This window comes from Mobula birostris, chromosome 8 (assembly GCF_030028105.1).
Source record: "Mobula birostris isolate sMobBir1 chromosome 8, sMobBir1.hap1, whole genome shotgun sequence".
Classification (NCBI taxonomy): Eukaryota; Metazoa; Chordata; class Chondrichthyes; order Myliobatiformes; family Myliobatidae; genus Mobula; species Mobula birostris.
Window position 1 is genome coordinate 123,910,263 of NC_092377.1, and position 15,669 is coordinate 123,925,931.

Below are 15,669 nucleotides of genomic sequence, written 5' to 3' on the forward strand. Positions count from 1 at the left end.
AGGGGGCGAGAGTCACCATCTGCAGGAGCTACATTAACCCCGTGTCTACCGGCTCACTACCGCACTGACGTTCCGCACTCATTTCTCACCACCCTCTCCCTCCCATTCTCTCTCCTATCCCGTCTCTCTGCTTAACCCTCTCTACCCCGCGTTATTTTCTTTCCCCCTCTTCCACTCTCCGTTTCCTCACTTCCCCTCTTCTCCCTTTCCCACTGTCACCCTCTCCCCAACTACCTCTCTCCTCCCTCTCCCACATTCCGCTTCTTTCCCCAACCCCTCTTCTCCATCTCCCACTATCCCCCTCTCTCCTCACTTCCCCTCTCTACCCCTCCGCACTCTCCGTTGGCTACGTTCTGTCAGTGGGGGAGGAGAAAGGAAGCGATGCTGCACAGCCTGAAATGACACCCCCCACCTCAAAAACAACACGCCACACAAGATGCGTGCATCACCCTGGGGTAACCCCCTCTCTGGTGAACAGGTGGCCCTCTGCTTCTTAACAGTGAGAGCGGGGAAGGGTTTCACTGGATCAGTTTAATTGCGAGCATGGAGCTTTGAGATTGCCTAGAACACAGAGAGGGGCCGAACGGTTATTCCTCCCTCCCTCCCACCTACCCTCATGTCTCCCTTTCTCCATCCCACCCTCCCTTCCTCACTCCCCTCCCTCACCTCTTCTCTCTCTCTCACTTCCTCCTTCATTCTCACTCCCTCGCCTCTCTCCCTCTCCCCACTCCAGAACCTCTTCCCTCCCCTCCCTCCCTTTATCCCTTCTCCCTTCCCACCCTTTTTCCAAACCCCTCATACCCCTGTCCCTTCCCACCACTCTCCCTCCTTCTCCTTCGCCTCCATCCCCATCTCCTCCCTCTCCTACTTCCCTTCCCCCCTCCCTCTCTGCTCCCCTTCACTCCCCCCGCCTCCCTCCGCTCCCCGCCCGCTTCCATTCCTTTTCCTCCCTTCCCTTACCCCTCCCTTTCCTCTCCGCTCCCTCCTGTCTTCTCTCCTCTCCCCTTCCTCACCCCCGACTCCACCTCCCTCCCCGAAGTTTCGGACGAGATCCGCCCGACTCAGCTCTTGCAGCCAATGATTAGTCGGATTTTGCGGGGAAGTCCCTATCTGCCGACCCGGCCTCTCCCGCTCACAGCGGCTTCCGATTCACACTCCGCCCCTCTGTGTGTGTGTGTGTGTGTGTGTATGTGTGTATGTGTGTGTGTAAGAGAGAGAGAACGAAAGAGAGATAGAGAGAAATAGTGATAGAGATAGAGTGCATATATGCGATAGAGGAGTGTGTATGTGTAGCGACAGTGAGTGTGTGTACGCGCGACAAGAGTGTGCCCCGAACTCTCTCGTACGTGTGAGTGTGACAACCGGTCCCACAGCGAGTGTGCACCTCTCTCGTCTCAGCTCCAGTGAGGGATCGCTCCTGTGCTGCTGCAGAGACAGGGAGGGAGCGAGAACCGAGTCCGACCCTCCCATCGCTCCTGTCCCACCACAGCTGACCACAGCTGGGGGAGACTCCCCGCCCAGGAGCCAGTGATGTTGGTCGTGCGTTGAGGGATCGCTCCCTCCCGGGGACGGGACCCCTCCCCATGAAGCTGGAAGAGCCGGGGATGGAGGAGCGGACCCACACCGCCCCTCTGGACCTCAGGACGCAGCGGGGGGTCTGGGGGTGCGGACCCCCTCCCGAGGGGAGACCCCCTCCAGCCAAGAAGGAGCGCTCCAGTCTCTCCCTGCCCCCCCGCAAAAGGCCCTACCCGCGGGAGGGGGGTCGCTCGGAGATCCCCCCAGGGGGACCGTGCAGAGGGGAGGAGGTGTCCAGCTGCTCCCTCCCTACATCCCCCTACCTGGAGCGCCTGTACCTGCCTTTCGGACTGACACACCCGCCCTACATTCCAGGTGAGTCCTCGCCTGAAAACCCCCAACCATGGGGTGAGGAAGAGGAAGGGGTGTGGAGCGAGATGGAGTAGGGTTTGTGGGGAGTGCGACAAGACGGTGGGTACAGTGCACGAGGAATGAAGTCCATGGCAAATAGGGGAGAAGGTGGTGCAGGGTGTGTGGAGAGAGACTTTGGGGAGTGGGACAAAGGGCGAGGATCAGTGGGGAAATGGGAAGGGGGTGGAGATTCCATGGGGAATGGGCAAAGCAGGGAGCGGAGCGAGCGTGGGAGAGTACAACGTAGGGGTGCGTTGGAAACGGGGCGCCCAGATTCCACACCACCCAAATAGTTAGATGTGAGCTCCCAACAGCTGGAGGGTAAGGGGAGTGGAGGGGGTGGGCGATTCACTGTGTATCTGTGTGGGTCAATTTCTGTGTATGAATATCTGTGTGTCCATGTGCATCTGTTTTGTGTGTTATTGTTTCTCACTGACCCACACAGACAGACAGACAGACACACAAACACCCCACCACACACACAGAGTCACACAAACACCCCACATACATGCAGACACATAAACACGCACCACACACACACTCAGCCCCACACACCCACACTCACACAAACACCCCACCACACATGCACACACATACAAACGCCCCCCCCACACACTCACACAAACACCCCACACACACTCACACAAACATATTCCCACACACGTGCACACACATACAAACACAGCACACACACTCAAACAGCCTCCCACACAGATACACGCACAAACACCCACGCACACTCACACAAGCATACGCCCACACACACACGCACACAAACACCCACCACACACACAAACACCCCACACACACAAAATCTCACACTCACAGACACATACACCATATTTACATGCACACCACCATAAAATCTCACACGTGCACGCGTGCATGCGCGCGCACACACACACACACACACACACACACACACACACACACACACACGTAGACATGAATGCACACACACACAATCTCACACGCCAAGTTTCACAGTTACACAAACATATACACACGCATACACGTACTTAGAATCTCACACACACTTACTCTCACAGATGGGAGGGAGAGAGCTGGAGCAAACGTGAGGGTGAGGAGTGACCCAAGGAGAGAGTGGCAAGGAGAGGGCGAAGAGTGACCCAGCGGGAGGGTGATTTGACAAGCCTGCCTCAACAAGGATAGCAAAAGGTCATCAGGTTGGACAGGGCATCTTGTTGAGGGACAGACTGGATTCCACTGGGTCGCACTGCATGCCCTGTGTGTGCCAGAGGAAGCAGGAACACCATCCACAAACCTGTAGAGTGTTGGGAGTGGGTCAGAGGGGGAGGAATGAGGGCAAATGGGGGTTTGACTCCTGGGGAAACTCAACCCCAGAGCAGCAGCATTACTGTGGGAATGTGGGAATCACAACCATGATCTGAACCACAAACCCCTCAGGAATCTGCCTGGGAATTCTGTCAGAGGTGGGTGTCCAACACCGAAAACAGAGGGATGTCAGTGTAATGTCAAAAACATTTCCCTCCCTCCTGACCGCCATCCTACAATGCGGCACTCCCTCCTGACCGCCCCTCTCTCGGTGCAGCCTCCCTCCTCAAGGCCCCTCCCATGGTGCTGTGCTCCCTCCTCACCACCCCTCCCTCAGCATGGAGCTCCCGCTTCACCACCCCTCCCACTGAATCGCCACTCCTCCCAAAGGTTGCTTGTGTGTGCTGAAGGGGGATTTTCCACCACTGAATGATACCCACCACCTGTGACCAGGAGTGGCTGGAGGTGAACCATCCCCACAGGGGCTCACAAATTCCCCTAATGTTCCCTGCCTGCAGATACTGTCTGGCCCGTGGAGACCAGCACCGACCTCATCACACAGGGCTTTTAGACCAGAAAATCACTCTCAGCAACTCCTGCACAGCCTGCTTCAGAGCGAAGCTCCTTCTACTCCGTCCTGTCACACACTCCCGGGCTCAGGTACAGAGTGAGACTCCACCTGCACCATCCCATCACAGACTCCCGGGCTCAGACTAAAGGTCTCTCCAGTCACACGCTCCAGGTTCAGACACTGAGTAAAGCTCCCTCCACATGGTCCTCACTAGATTGGTTCCAGAGGACTAGAATATTGCGAATGTCTCTCTACTCTTTAAGAAGTGAGAGACTGGAATATAAGAGCAAAGAAGTCAGATTGGTGCTTTATAAAGCATTGGTCACACCACACTTGGTGTACTGTGAGCAGTTTTGGGCCCCTTATCTAAGAAAAGATGCGCCGTTATTGGAGAAAGCCCAGAGGAGGTTCACGAGAATGATTCTAGGAAGGAAAGGGTTAACATACGAGGATCTGCACCTGTACCCACTGGAATTTAGAAGAATGAGACCTATCTGACATTGAATGGCCTAGGAGGTAGAGAGGGGATGTTTCCTATAGTGGGAGAGTCTTGGGTCAGAGGGCACAGCTTCAAAATAAAGGGACATCCATTTAGAATGGGGATGAGTAGGAATTTCTTTAGCCACAGGGTATTGATTCTGTGGAATTCACTGCTCTGGATGGATGTTGAGGACATTAAGTATATTTCAAGCAGAGATTCATTGGTTCTTGGTTAGTCAGAGCATCAAACGCTACAAGGAGAAGACAGGAGAATGGGGTTGACTGGGATAGAGCAGAGCAGACTCGAAAGGCCAAGTGGCCTATTTCTGCTCATGTATCTTGTGGTTTTATGGTAACACACTCCCAGGGTCTACACAGAGAGAAGCTCACTCCACACCGTTCCATCACACATTCGTGGGGTCAGATACAGGGTGAAACGCCCAACACTCCATCCCATCACTCACTCCCAGCAATCTTCACTGGAACAGGAGATTGCACAGTTAGGACTGAACGGACAGGATTATGCTGTGGATTGGTGTCATATAGTGCCTTTATTGCAGCTGACGTGCATGAGGTGGGTGCTGTGTCAGTGCACAGAAGGATCCTCGTTTCAGTAGGTGTGAGGGTGAGGGTTTACAACAGGGTGTGACTGATCTCTCTCTCTCTCTCTCTCTCTCCTATCATTCTCTTCCCCCTCACCCTCGACCCAGCTGCCTACTACCCCGCACAGTTACCCATCTGCCCCCTACCCACACACCCACCCCTCACCGTCAGTGGCCTGGCTGGCCTCCACCCTCCCGCCTGTTCCCTCCTCCTCCACCCGCAGGGCGACCCCCTGGCTTCGGACATCGCTGTGGCAACACGCCAGGACGAGGACGGCGATACGTAAGTCAGTGTGAGCGCCGTTGGTGGGGGGGAAGTAGCAGAGGGAGGGAATGGTGTGAGGGGAGTGAGGTAAAGAGGAGAGAGGAGGGAGGGTGAGGGGAATGAGGTGGAGAGGGAGTGAGGGGTGAGGGGAGGGTGAATGAGAGGTAGGGAGGGAGGGGAGGGAAGAGGAGAGGAACGGAGAGGAGGGGGAGGGAGGGAGGGAAGAGGAGTGGAGATGGGAAGGTTGTGTTTTGAGAAGTAAGCTCATGTGTCTAGGGGGAGATTTTGGGGGTGGGAAGAGGATGGAGGTAGAACTATCTACCTCAATCACTCCCCACCCCTGTGTACCTAACCCAAACAGGGTCTGTGTAGTTTGCCTGTACTAGTGGGGAGGGAGCAAGAGGGTGGTGTGACAGAGGACTGAGGGGAGGGGTATGAGGGATGCATTCTGCCCTGCTATTCCCCACAGCTCAGGGGGTGTGTAGTTTGTCAGAAGTCAGTGGAAGATGGCGAGGGTGCTGGTAGGGGAGATGGGGTGGGTAATGTGGAGGCAAGTACACCCTCCCCATTTGCCTACTGTTTAGGGGGTGTCATTCGCCTGCTTTCTTGCTCGAACCCTGTCCCCTGCCCTGCTCTGCCCCTCTTTTGAGGGGAAGCACCGTCTCCTTCCTGTCCCACACCGCAGCGACACACGGCCCTACCACACCGGGCCCATTCAGCATCCCTGACATCAAACCTTTTGCACATTAACCATTTCCTGACTGTCTGTGGTCTGCTCTTACCCGAAATGGTGAGGTTTCGTTCACCCTGTGAGAGCTCACTCCACAACGTCGCTTCCTGCCACTCTCTCTCTTTCTCCTCCACTCTTCTCTCTGTTTATCTCCTCTTTTTCTCATCATTCTCTCCTACCTACACTACTCTCTCTCAACTAAAATCTCTGCTCTATGTCCCCTCTCTGTGTTTCCTATCTGTTTGCCCCCCTCTGCGAGCCCCATTTCCTCCCTCTTTCTCCCACTTTTATCCCCCCCAGACACCCCTCTGTGCCGCCTGTCACCCCCCTTTATGTCCCCCTCTGTGCCCCTGTGTTCCCCACCTCTGTCCCCTGTCTGCCCCCATTTGAGTCCCCCATCAATGTCACCCTCCAGTGTTCCCTCCTCTTTGTTCTCCCCCTCTATGTCCCCACTCTCCCCCCTCTGTGTTCCCCTCCCCATGTCCCCACTCTGTCTCCCCCCCCCCACAACAATCTGCTAGAGGAATTCAGTGGCTCAAGCAGCATTGGGGATGGTTGGGGGGGGGGGAAGAATCTGGAATTGCCAATATTTTGGATTTGTTGTGTTTGATGTTGAGGGATAATGCAGAGAGACACCCAGACACCAGCCTTGCAGGATATTCAACTAAGCTTTATTGGCATACCTGCTTGTACAGCATGTGAACTCCTCCAATGTGGGAGCAGTTAACTGAATGGCATAGGGATAACACTATTAACTAATACAACAATTCCCCTTCTTGGAAAAAAAAGGAAAAATTCATAGAACTGTATTGAAATTATAGTGACTGAAATTGAGCGATTCAGTTCACATTACCCAAAAACGCAAAAAGGAATTGCCAACATTATAACTGTGGGTACTGTGGACTGCTTGTCTGAAGTCTGAAGTCGTAGTCTTTAGCAAAGGCTTTGAATTCTGAGCAGCTGAAGGGTGGACCGTTATCTGTCACCAGTGTCTCGAGTATTCTATGATGAGTGAACGCAGTTTTCAGGTGCTGGGTAACTGCTGCTGAGAATGTAGAGGACAGCTTGGACATCTCAGCATTCTGTGAGCAGTAACCCACAGTGAGAAGACATTTGTCTTTTTCAGCTCGAAAGTGACTTTGTTTTCTCTGCCAAATGTGGAAAGAATTTTCCCAGCTGGCTTACTATCACAAGGAAACTGTGAATCTGTGATATATTCGTAGGTTGTTCCACATGGACACACCTCACAGTAGAGGGCCGTCCTTTTAGAATGGACATGAGGAAGGATTTCTTTAGCCAGAGTGTGTTGAATCTGTGGAATTCTTTACCACAGGACGCTAGTAGTGAAAGCCAAGTCTTTATGTATATTTAAGGCAGAGGTTGATAGAGTTGTCCAACTTCTGGTAATTCCCTCCCCCTCCCTTCCTCTATCCCTATTTCACTCTGCTCCCTCCCCCAGCTGCCTATCACCTCCCTCATGGTTCCACCTCCTTCTACTACCTATTGTGTTTTCCCCTATTCCTTCTTCACCTTTCCTGCCTATCCCCTCCCTGCTTCCACTCCCCCACCCCTTGATCTTTCTCCTTACTGGTTTTTCACCTGGAACCTACCAGCCTTCTCCTTTCCACCCTCCACCCAACCTTCTTTATAGGGCTTCTGCCCCTTCCCTCTACAGTCCTAACGAAGGGTTCTGGCCCGAAACGTTGACTGATCATTTCCACGGATGCTGCCCAACCTGCTGAGTCCTTCCAGCGTGTTGTGAGTGTTGCTTTGACCCCAGCATCTGAAGAGTATTTTGTGTTGTTGATAGATGCTTGATTGGTCAGGGATGCAGGAGATTGAGGCTGAGAGGAAAATTGGATCAGCCATGATGAAATGACGGAGCAGACTCGATGGACAAAATGGCCTAATTCTGCTTCCATATCTTACGTTCTGAACTGCTGCCGGTTTGTCTGAATCTAGTTGCACTCTGAGGACAGTTGGTGGCCTAAGAGCTTCACTTCCAGCTTTGCAAATTCTCATTTCATTTTGTTCAGGGTGATCTCAGTCAGTTTCATTTTCTCAAAGGCCGCTTCCATTCTTTTGTCGTGGTCCTCACTTGAGCCTCTGAAGATGAGTAGATTGTCCAGACCCTCCTAAATTTGGTCATACTCATCGGAAAGAGTTCAAGGGCTGATGAGATGCCAAAAGGGAGTTTCTTGAAGGCATAGCATCCATATGGTGTGATAATGGTTATGAGCTTCTGTGATTCAGGGGCTAAATGGATCTGCCAGAACCCTGAATTTGTATCTAGTTTGGTGAAGAACTTTGCTCCATCCAGCGTACCAAATATGTGCTTAACAGAGGGCAGAATAACCTTCTCCTGCATCACCACATTATTCAGTTTTGTCAGATCAACACAGATCCTAACCATGTCATTTGCTTGGGAACAGGAAAAATGCCTGCACACCAGTCAGTAGGTTCATTCACTCTAGTTATGATGTCAAGCACCTCCATTCTCTCTAGTTCAGCTTTGACTTTGTTCATGAATTGGATCGGTTTATGCCTCACTGTGGTCACAGAGTAGGCCTCAGTTGCATAACGTATTCTTCTTTCAGTACCCTCAGGCCTGTGAAAAACTCCGGGTACTTCTTCTGCCACTGAGCATTGTTCAGCAAATCTAACCTTGTAATGAGGTTCAGCATCTCGACGGCATGTTGTCCCATTAGTGGTGAGAAGATAGATATCCTCTTTTAACCGGTTCTCATTTTTACAGATGGGAGTATTGAATATATCTTTCACATTGAGCTTATTTTTCCCTGGCCTCATGGGTATTTTCTTTGTTGGGTTTAGAGTAATGACTGTTTTCTTCATCAGTTTTGTGAACAGACATTTGGGATGGCTGTGACATTCTGCCCCAGTGTCCATTTTGAACACCACTGCTCATTTTGCAACTGAACTATAGTTGTCTATATAGTTGCCTTGTTTATTTGAATCTGGATCCCCAAGGAAAGCTCTCTCTTTGTCTGAATCTTCTTTGGTCTCCTGAAGATCTGTTTTTGAGTGACATTTGCTTTTATGACGGCCAACTCAATTGCATTGCTGGCATTTTACTTCTTTTGCTGGACAGAGCTCCTTGACATGGAATGGGGACTTGTTGCATCTCCTGCAGTTGGACATTTTACCTGCTCTTTGTTTTGCTTGAATGTTCTGTTTGAACTGAGGTCTATTGTACCTCTTTTTCTTGTCTTTCTGATTGCACCTTGTTTCCCCTCATCTACCAGCTTTGGCTTTCTTGTGAACTATTCTTTGATTTTGATTTTGTTCTACACCTTTTCCTGAGCACGTCGGACCTAATCCACCCATAATGCCATCTGTTTTGTCACCCGTGCAGTATATCAGTGTGTGTACTTGATGCTCTTCTGAAGCCTGAGTGAGATTGCTTGCAACCCTAAATCTCTCAAAGTGTCTGAGTCATCCCTCAAAGTGTCTGAGTCATCCCTCAAAGTCCCCTGGTTTAGAAAAATCAGCTGTCTCAGGGGGCTTTATTAGGTGAGTAGCTGCAGGTACTGCTGTCATTTACTCCATTTTCCTGTTTGTCTGTCTATTCATTATTTTATTTTTTTGGACTACAAAAGATTTCTTTTCTCCCCCTGAGAGTCTTGACTAATTTCTCCGACTTCTCTGCTATGTCTGTGCCTTTGTGCACTTCCCAGACGGGTGGCCTACTGATTATTGCAATGTTTCATCTTTTGGATGTAGCTCAAAGGCATTGCCCAACAACCCTGGCTAGTTCTCAGATCAGCCTTAACAAAATAAATCTCTGCCTATTTTTCACAGATGAACAAGAACAGTCTTACTGTAGATTATTTCTTGTTGGGGATCTTACTTGGTCTGTAGCCCCAATTCATCGACGATCAACCACTTCTGACACCATGTTGTATTTGATACTGAGGCATAGTGCAGAGCACACCAGGAGACCAGTATGCAGGATACGCTACTGAACTTTACTGACAATTCTGGTTCTCCAGTGTGAACTCCTCCCATATGGGAGTGGCTAACTGATTGGCATTGGAATAACAGTGCTGACTACCACAACAAATTACCACTGCAGAACAATTGATTCTCCATACTCTCCTTCCCTTTCTCTCGTGGTCCACTGTCTTTTCCTATCAGTATTCTCCTTCTTCAGCCCTTTACCTTTTCCACCTGTCACCTCCCAGTTTCTTAATTTATCCCCTTTCACCCGCTCACCAACCTTCCACCTCACCTGTTCACACCGATCACATGCTAAGCTGTACTCTGCCCCTTCACCTCAAATTCTTATTCTGGCTTCTGCCCCCTTCCTTTCCAGTCCTGATAAAGGCTCTCGACAAGAAGTGTAAACTGCTTATCCTCCTCCATAGTTGCTGCCTGACTTGCTTTCTCCAGCATTTTGTGTGTGTTGCTCTATATTTCCAGCATCTGCAGGATCTCTTGTCTCTCTCTCTCTCTCTCTCTATCACACTTTCTCGCTGAGACACCCTCAGTATCTCACTGTGCACTCACCTGTCCCCGCCTTCCCCCCACTCCCGGCATTTCTGTCCCCTCTATGCATCTTTCTCTGTCTCCCCTTTCCCTCTCTCCTCTTCTTTCCCTTTTCATTCTCTCTGTTCTTCACTGCTCAATCCCACTCTACACTAATGTTCCCCATAAGCCCTTACCCCCACCTTCCACATTCACACTGATTCTCCCCACATTCTACGCCCACTGAGGAGTCATTTCACAGAGGCCAATTAATCCACCCTCCTCACATGTTTTTGAGATGTGGGGTGGAGAAAGAACTGAAGCCCATGGGCAAAACTCACAGGGAGATCATGCAAACTCCACACGGAGAGTGCCGGAGGTGGGGGATCATATCCTATTCTCTGGGGCTGTGAGCCTGCTACACTATCCACGATGCGCTAGGGGACCTCAGGGTTTTAAATGTATCATTAATGTCACTCTGGTGAACTCTCCTCTCTCTCCACCCCATCATACCCACTTCCCATTTAACTCCACCAATCTCTCGTCTCTCCTCCTCATTTCCCTCCCCCCTTCTCATCTCATTCCCAACTCTCCCCTCTCTCCATTCTATCTCACCCCTCTTATCTCACTCCCCATCCTTCCTCCCCCTTCCCATCTCACTTCCACAATCACCTTCTGTCCACCCATCTCACTCTCCAATCTCTCCTGTCTCCAACCCATCTCATTCCCCTAGTCTCCCATCTCTCAACTCCATCTCACTCTCCCAATCTCCCCTCTTTAGAACCCCATTTCACCCCTTCCATCTCACTTGCCCAATCTCTTCTCTCTCCACTGCATTTCTCCGCTTCCCATCTCACTTCCACAATCTCCCCTCTCTCCACCCCATCTCTCTCCCCATCACTCCCCCTTCCCATCCCTCCCCCTCCAATCTATTTGCTTCCCCACTCTCCCTCAGTCCCCATGCACCTGCCTCTCCTCCTCTCACCTGTACCTCTCCCTGTCTGACCCTTGCCCTACGCCCCCCACTCCCACTCCACCATTGCTGGGCATGTGCAGCTTGTCCCGAAGGGTATATGTATCAGAGCGTGGTGAGTCAGTATCTCTACTGTTCTGTACAGCCAACATGCTGGTGCACAGCCAGGGATGGAGGGAGGAGAGGGTGGCCCCAGCCAAGCAGAATTGAACCCTACAGTACCAGGAGGGGCTCGTCAGTCGATCGGGTCTGTACCGGCCATTGCACCTACCTCTCCCAGCTCTGTGTTCCTCTTGGCCCTGCTGCGCCTGATACCCTGTCCTCTATAATATCACTGCACCACCTCATTAGGCATCTCCTTCCATGCACACAACATCTTTTCCTCAGCTCCCCTTTTAACCTTTCCCTCAAATCTCTGCCTTCTGGTTCTTGATTCCCCTGCCTGGGGACAAGATTGTGACCTCCCACCTTATTTCTGCCCCTCAGGGTTATATAAATTTCTATAAGGTCACCCCTCGTCCTCCTTCACTCCAGGGAAAAACAGTTCCAATCTGTCCAGCCTCTCCTTATAACTCAAGCCTTCCAGTCCTGGTAATAGCCTCGTGAATTTTTTTCTGAACCCTTTCCAACTTCACGACATTCTTCCAGGTATCTTTGAAATGTACCTGCTCCACCTCTTGGAGTATTGCATTCAATTCTGGTCTGCTCATTATAGGAAGGGTGTGGAATCTTTAGAGAGGGCGCAGAGGAGATTCACCAGGATGCTGCCTAGATTGGAGAACATGTCTTATGAGAAAAGGTTGAGAGAGTCAGGGCTTTTCTCTTTGGAGTGGAGTCGGATCAGAGGTGGTGCGGGGTGACGTGTACAAGATGATAAGAGGCTAGGCAGAGTGGATAGCCAGGGACTTTTTCCCTAGAGAAGCAGTGGCTGATAACAGAAGGTACCATTTTAAAGTGATTGGAGGAAAGTTTAGTGGGAGATGTGTGAGGTAAGTTTTTACACAGAGAGTGGTTTGTGTGTGGAACATTCTGCCAGGGTTAGTGGTGGAAGAAGATACTTTGGGAATATTGGGACTCGGCACTTGGATGAAAAAAACGGAGAGCCATGTGGGAAGGATTAGATTGATCTTAGAGTAACATAAAAAGCTGGCACAACATTGTGGCCTGAAGGGCCTATATTTTGCTGTAATATTGGCTGGTCTACTGCAATTTGACTGATAGCTGGCTCTAGGTATCATCTCTGTCTGCGTGGAAAAATTTGCCCCATAGGCTCCTACTAAATCTCCCCCTTCTCACCTTAAAGCTGTGCCCTCTGGTTCTTAGTTTGCTGACCCTGGGGACAAGACTGTGACCACCCACCTTATCAACACCCCTCATGGCTTTGTAAACCTTTATAAGGGCACCTATCTGTCTTCTTCACTCAGGGAAAAGAGTCCCAGCCTGTCCAGTCTCTCCTTATAACTCAAGCCCTCCGGTTGGAGGAGAGAGTACCGGCCCAGCCCCCGTCGTCACTCGAGTGTACTGCGGATCCTGACCCAAAATGACCCCAGCCCTGACCCAACTTGACCCCAGCCCTGACCCAACTTGACCCCAACCCTGACCCTAACCCTTGATCGAGTCCCAATCCCACCTTCATACTAACCCTAACCTCTGACCCCAGCAGTCAGTGAGCAAATTACTTCCTTGCCTTCCCCTTTGTCCCAACGTTAAAGCGTTGACCCTTGATCTCTGCACCAGTCGGATCAGTGATATTTCCTACAGCCCCATCCAGAGCAGCCTGGGGTGCTCAGACCCCAACAACTCCCTCCTCACCCCCACACCCTGGCTCCGGTACCTTTCCAGGATGTAAGCACAGAACTGGAAACCATCCTGTAGCCATGCCACTGGTCAAGCATTCTGATTGCCCAGCAGATGTGCTGAATGTCTAGCTGTGACCCACTCAAACTTCCTAGCAGGGTCATCACACCCCCTGTTACAGAGTACAGAGAAAGGTCCTTCAGGGCATTTGTGTCCATGCTCAACAAGATGCATATTCCAGCTAATGCCATTCCCCACCGCTTGACCCACAGCTCACCAGACTTTACCATGCAGCTATCCACATACTCCATGAATCAGGTGACATGGTAGCATAGCGATTTGCACAGTATTTTTACAGCCCCACCGATCACCGATCAGAGTTCAATTCCAGCTGAGCATGTAAGGAGTTGGCACGTTCTATTCTCACCGCTGTCTTTGAGGCATTTGTACATTCTATCCTCAATGCTGTCCATAAGGTGCTGCTATGTTCTCCCCCATTCGCTGTCTGTCAGGAATTTGTATTAGGAACCCAAACTGCTGTCTGTAATGAGTCTGTAAATTCTCCCCAAGTTGCTGTCTGTAAGGGGTTTGTATGTTCTCCCCAAGCTGTTGATTAGAAGGATTTGTACATTAAACCTTTAACCATTGTCTGTAAGGAGTTTTTATGTTCTCCCCCAACCTCCGTGTATAAGGATTTTCCAGCCCTAATCGTTGTCTGTGAGGAAATTGTATGTTCTCCCGTAAATGCTGTCCTTAAGGAAATTGTATTTGTCCCCCTAAGCACTTTTGTGAGGAGATTGTTTATTCTCCCCCAACCACTGTCTGGAGAGAGTTTTTACATTCTTCCCTAGCCGTTGTCTGTAAGAATTCTGTCCGATCTCCCCTAACCCCTGTCCGTAAGGTTCCTCTGTGTTCACCCCTAACCGCTGTCTGTCAGGAGTTTGTATGTTCACCCCTAACCGCTGTCCTTAAGGAGTCTGTAAATTCTCCCATAATCAAAGTCCTTAAGGAGTTTTTGTGGTCAGCCCTAACCACAGTCCTTAAGGTGTTTATACATTCTCCCCTAATCTCTCTATGTAAGGAATTTCTAAGTTCTCCCCTTGAACACAGAGTTTCCTCCGGGTGCTCTCGTTTCTTTCCACACTCCCAGGGCATGCAAGTTCGGGTTACTGAGTTGTGGGCACGCCGTGTGGGTCCCAGAAGCCTGGCAACACTTGTGGGCTGCCCCCAGCACATCCTCAGACTTTTTTGGATCATTTACACAAATGACAAATTTTACCTTATTTTTTTAAATTTTTGACATCTACATGTGACAAACAAAGTTAATCTTTATCATTATTGAACATACCTGTCTGAACCACTGCCTCTGATAGCTGGCTCTATACATGCACGACCCACCGTGTAAGACATGACTCTTCAGCTGGTAATGGTATCTTTTACCCGTAAACTTAAATCATGCTTCTAGTTTTCAGTTGAACCATCCCTGGATGAAAGAGAGCTCACCCTACGTGTTTCCCTCACGGGCTTACATAGCTCCATGAGATCATCCCTCAGCCTCTGACTCTTCAAGGAATACAGAGCCAACATGTCTAACGTTTCCCTATAGCCCCATCCCCCGAGTTCTGGCAGCATCTTTGTAGTCCTTCTCCACTCCCTAGCCAATTCAACCTCATCCCTCCTACAACAGGGTGACCAAATCCAAGCACGATCACCTCATCAATGTCTCATCTAACTGACCGTGTCCTCCCAAGTCCAATAATCAGTGCCCTGACAATGGAAGACCTGCAAGCCATGAGCCTTTTTCACCTCCCTGTCCACCTGAAACTCCACATGTATCTGTATTTGACGGTCCCATCGTTCTACAGCACTCCCCGGTGCCCCGCTGTTCAACTAAAGACCTGCCTTGATTTGTGCGTCCAATGTGGAACACCTCTCAATTATCTGAATTAATTTTCATTTCTCAGTCAGCCCAACTACTCTGCCAACCAAGATCCCACAGCTATTCTCAATCCTCCTCTTCCCCACCTATTAACACCACCTGTGCATGTGTTGGCTGCAGGCTCATTAAATATTCCTCGTGCTGTGCATTCTCATCCAAGTCGGTTATATCAAAGACAGATAACACTGGGCCCAAGCCGATCCCTGAGGAAGACCACCAGTCACAGACATCCAATCCAGGAATGACTTTCCACTAGGAGCCTCTACATCTGACCATAGCCGTGGGCTCAGCTCACTAACGCTCTTGTTGCTGGAGGTTGGGCAGAGATTGGCCAAGTACAGGTCCCGTGTGGTCTCCCAGCAGAACTGCCTTCTAACCTGCCAGCCTCACTCATTGCACATACGCACTCAGGTGGGGGGGATCCTATTCCCACCACCCACCCCGGTACGTGAGCGGACCCGTGTCAACACGCTGTTAGATGGGACCTGGAGTGACAGTTATAGGTATCAGTGTATATTAGGAAGCAGCTTGAGAGGAGAGAGAGAGCTCAGGCAGTCGAAGGGGATTCCAGAGTTCACACATAACACAGATCAGGGCTCAGCCTT

At 50.6% G+C, this 15,669-nt stretch overlaps 1 protein-coding gene across 3 annotated transcripts in view; it reads left to right on the top strand.

Annotated features, from left to right (window-relative positions):
- Nucleotides 1-964: 964 nt before the first annotated feature.
- Nucleotides 965-15,669, top strand: part of bcl3 (BCL3 transcription coactivator) — a 39,882-nt gene continuing 25,177 nt past the window's right edge. The window contains exons 1-2 of one of the 3 annotated variants that reach the window (XM_072266109.1): nucleotides 965-1,890; nucleotides 4,984-5,158. In XM_072266109.1, coding sequence (XP_072122210.1) covers nucleotides 1,584-1,890; nucleotides 4,984-5,158 — 482 coding nt within the window. In that variant the 5' untranslated portion in view covers nucleotides 965-1,583. The remainder of the gene's footprint in view (nucleotides 1,891-4,983; nucleotides 5,159-15,669) is intronic. The other 2 variants (XM_072266110.1, XM_072266108.1) reach the window with 2 other exon arrangements.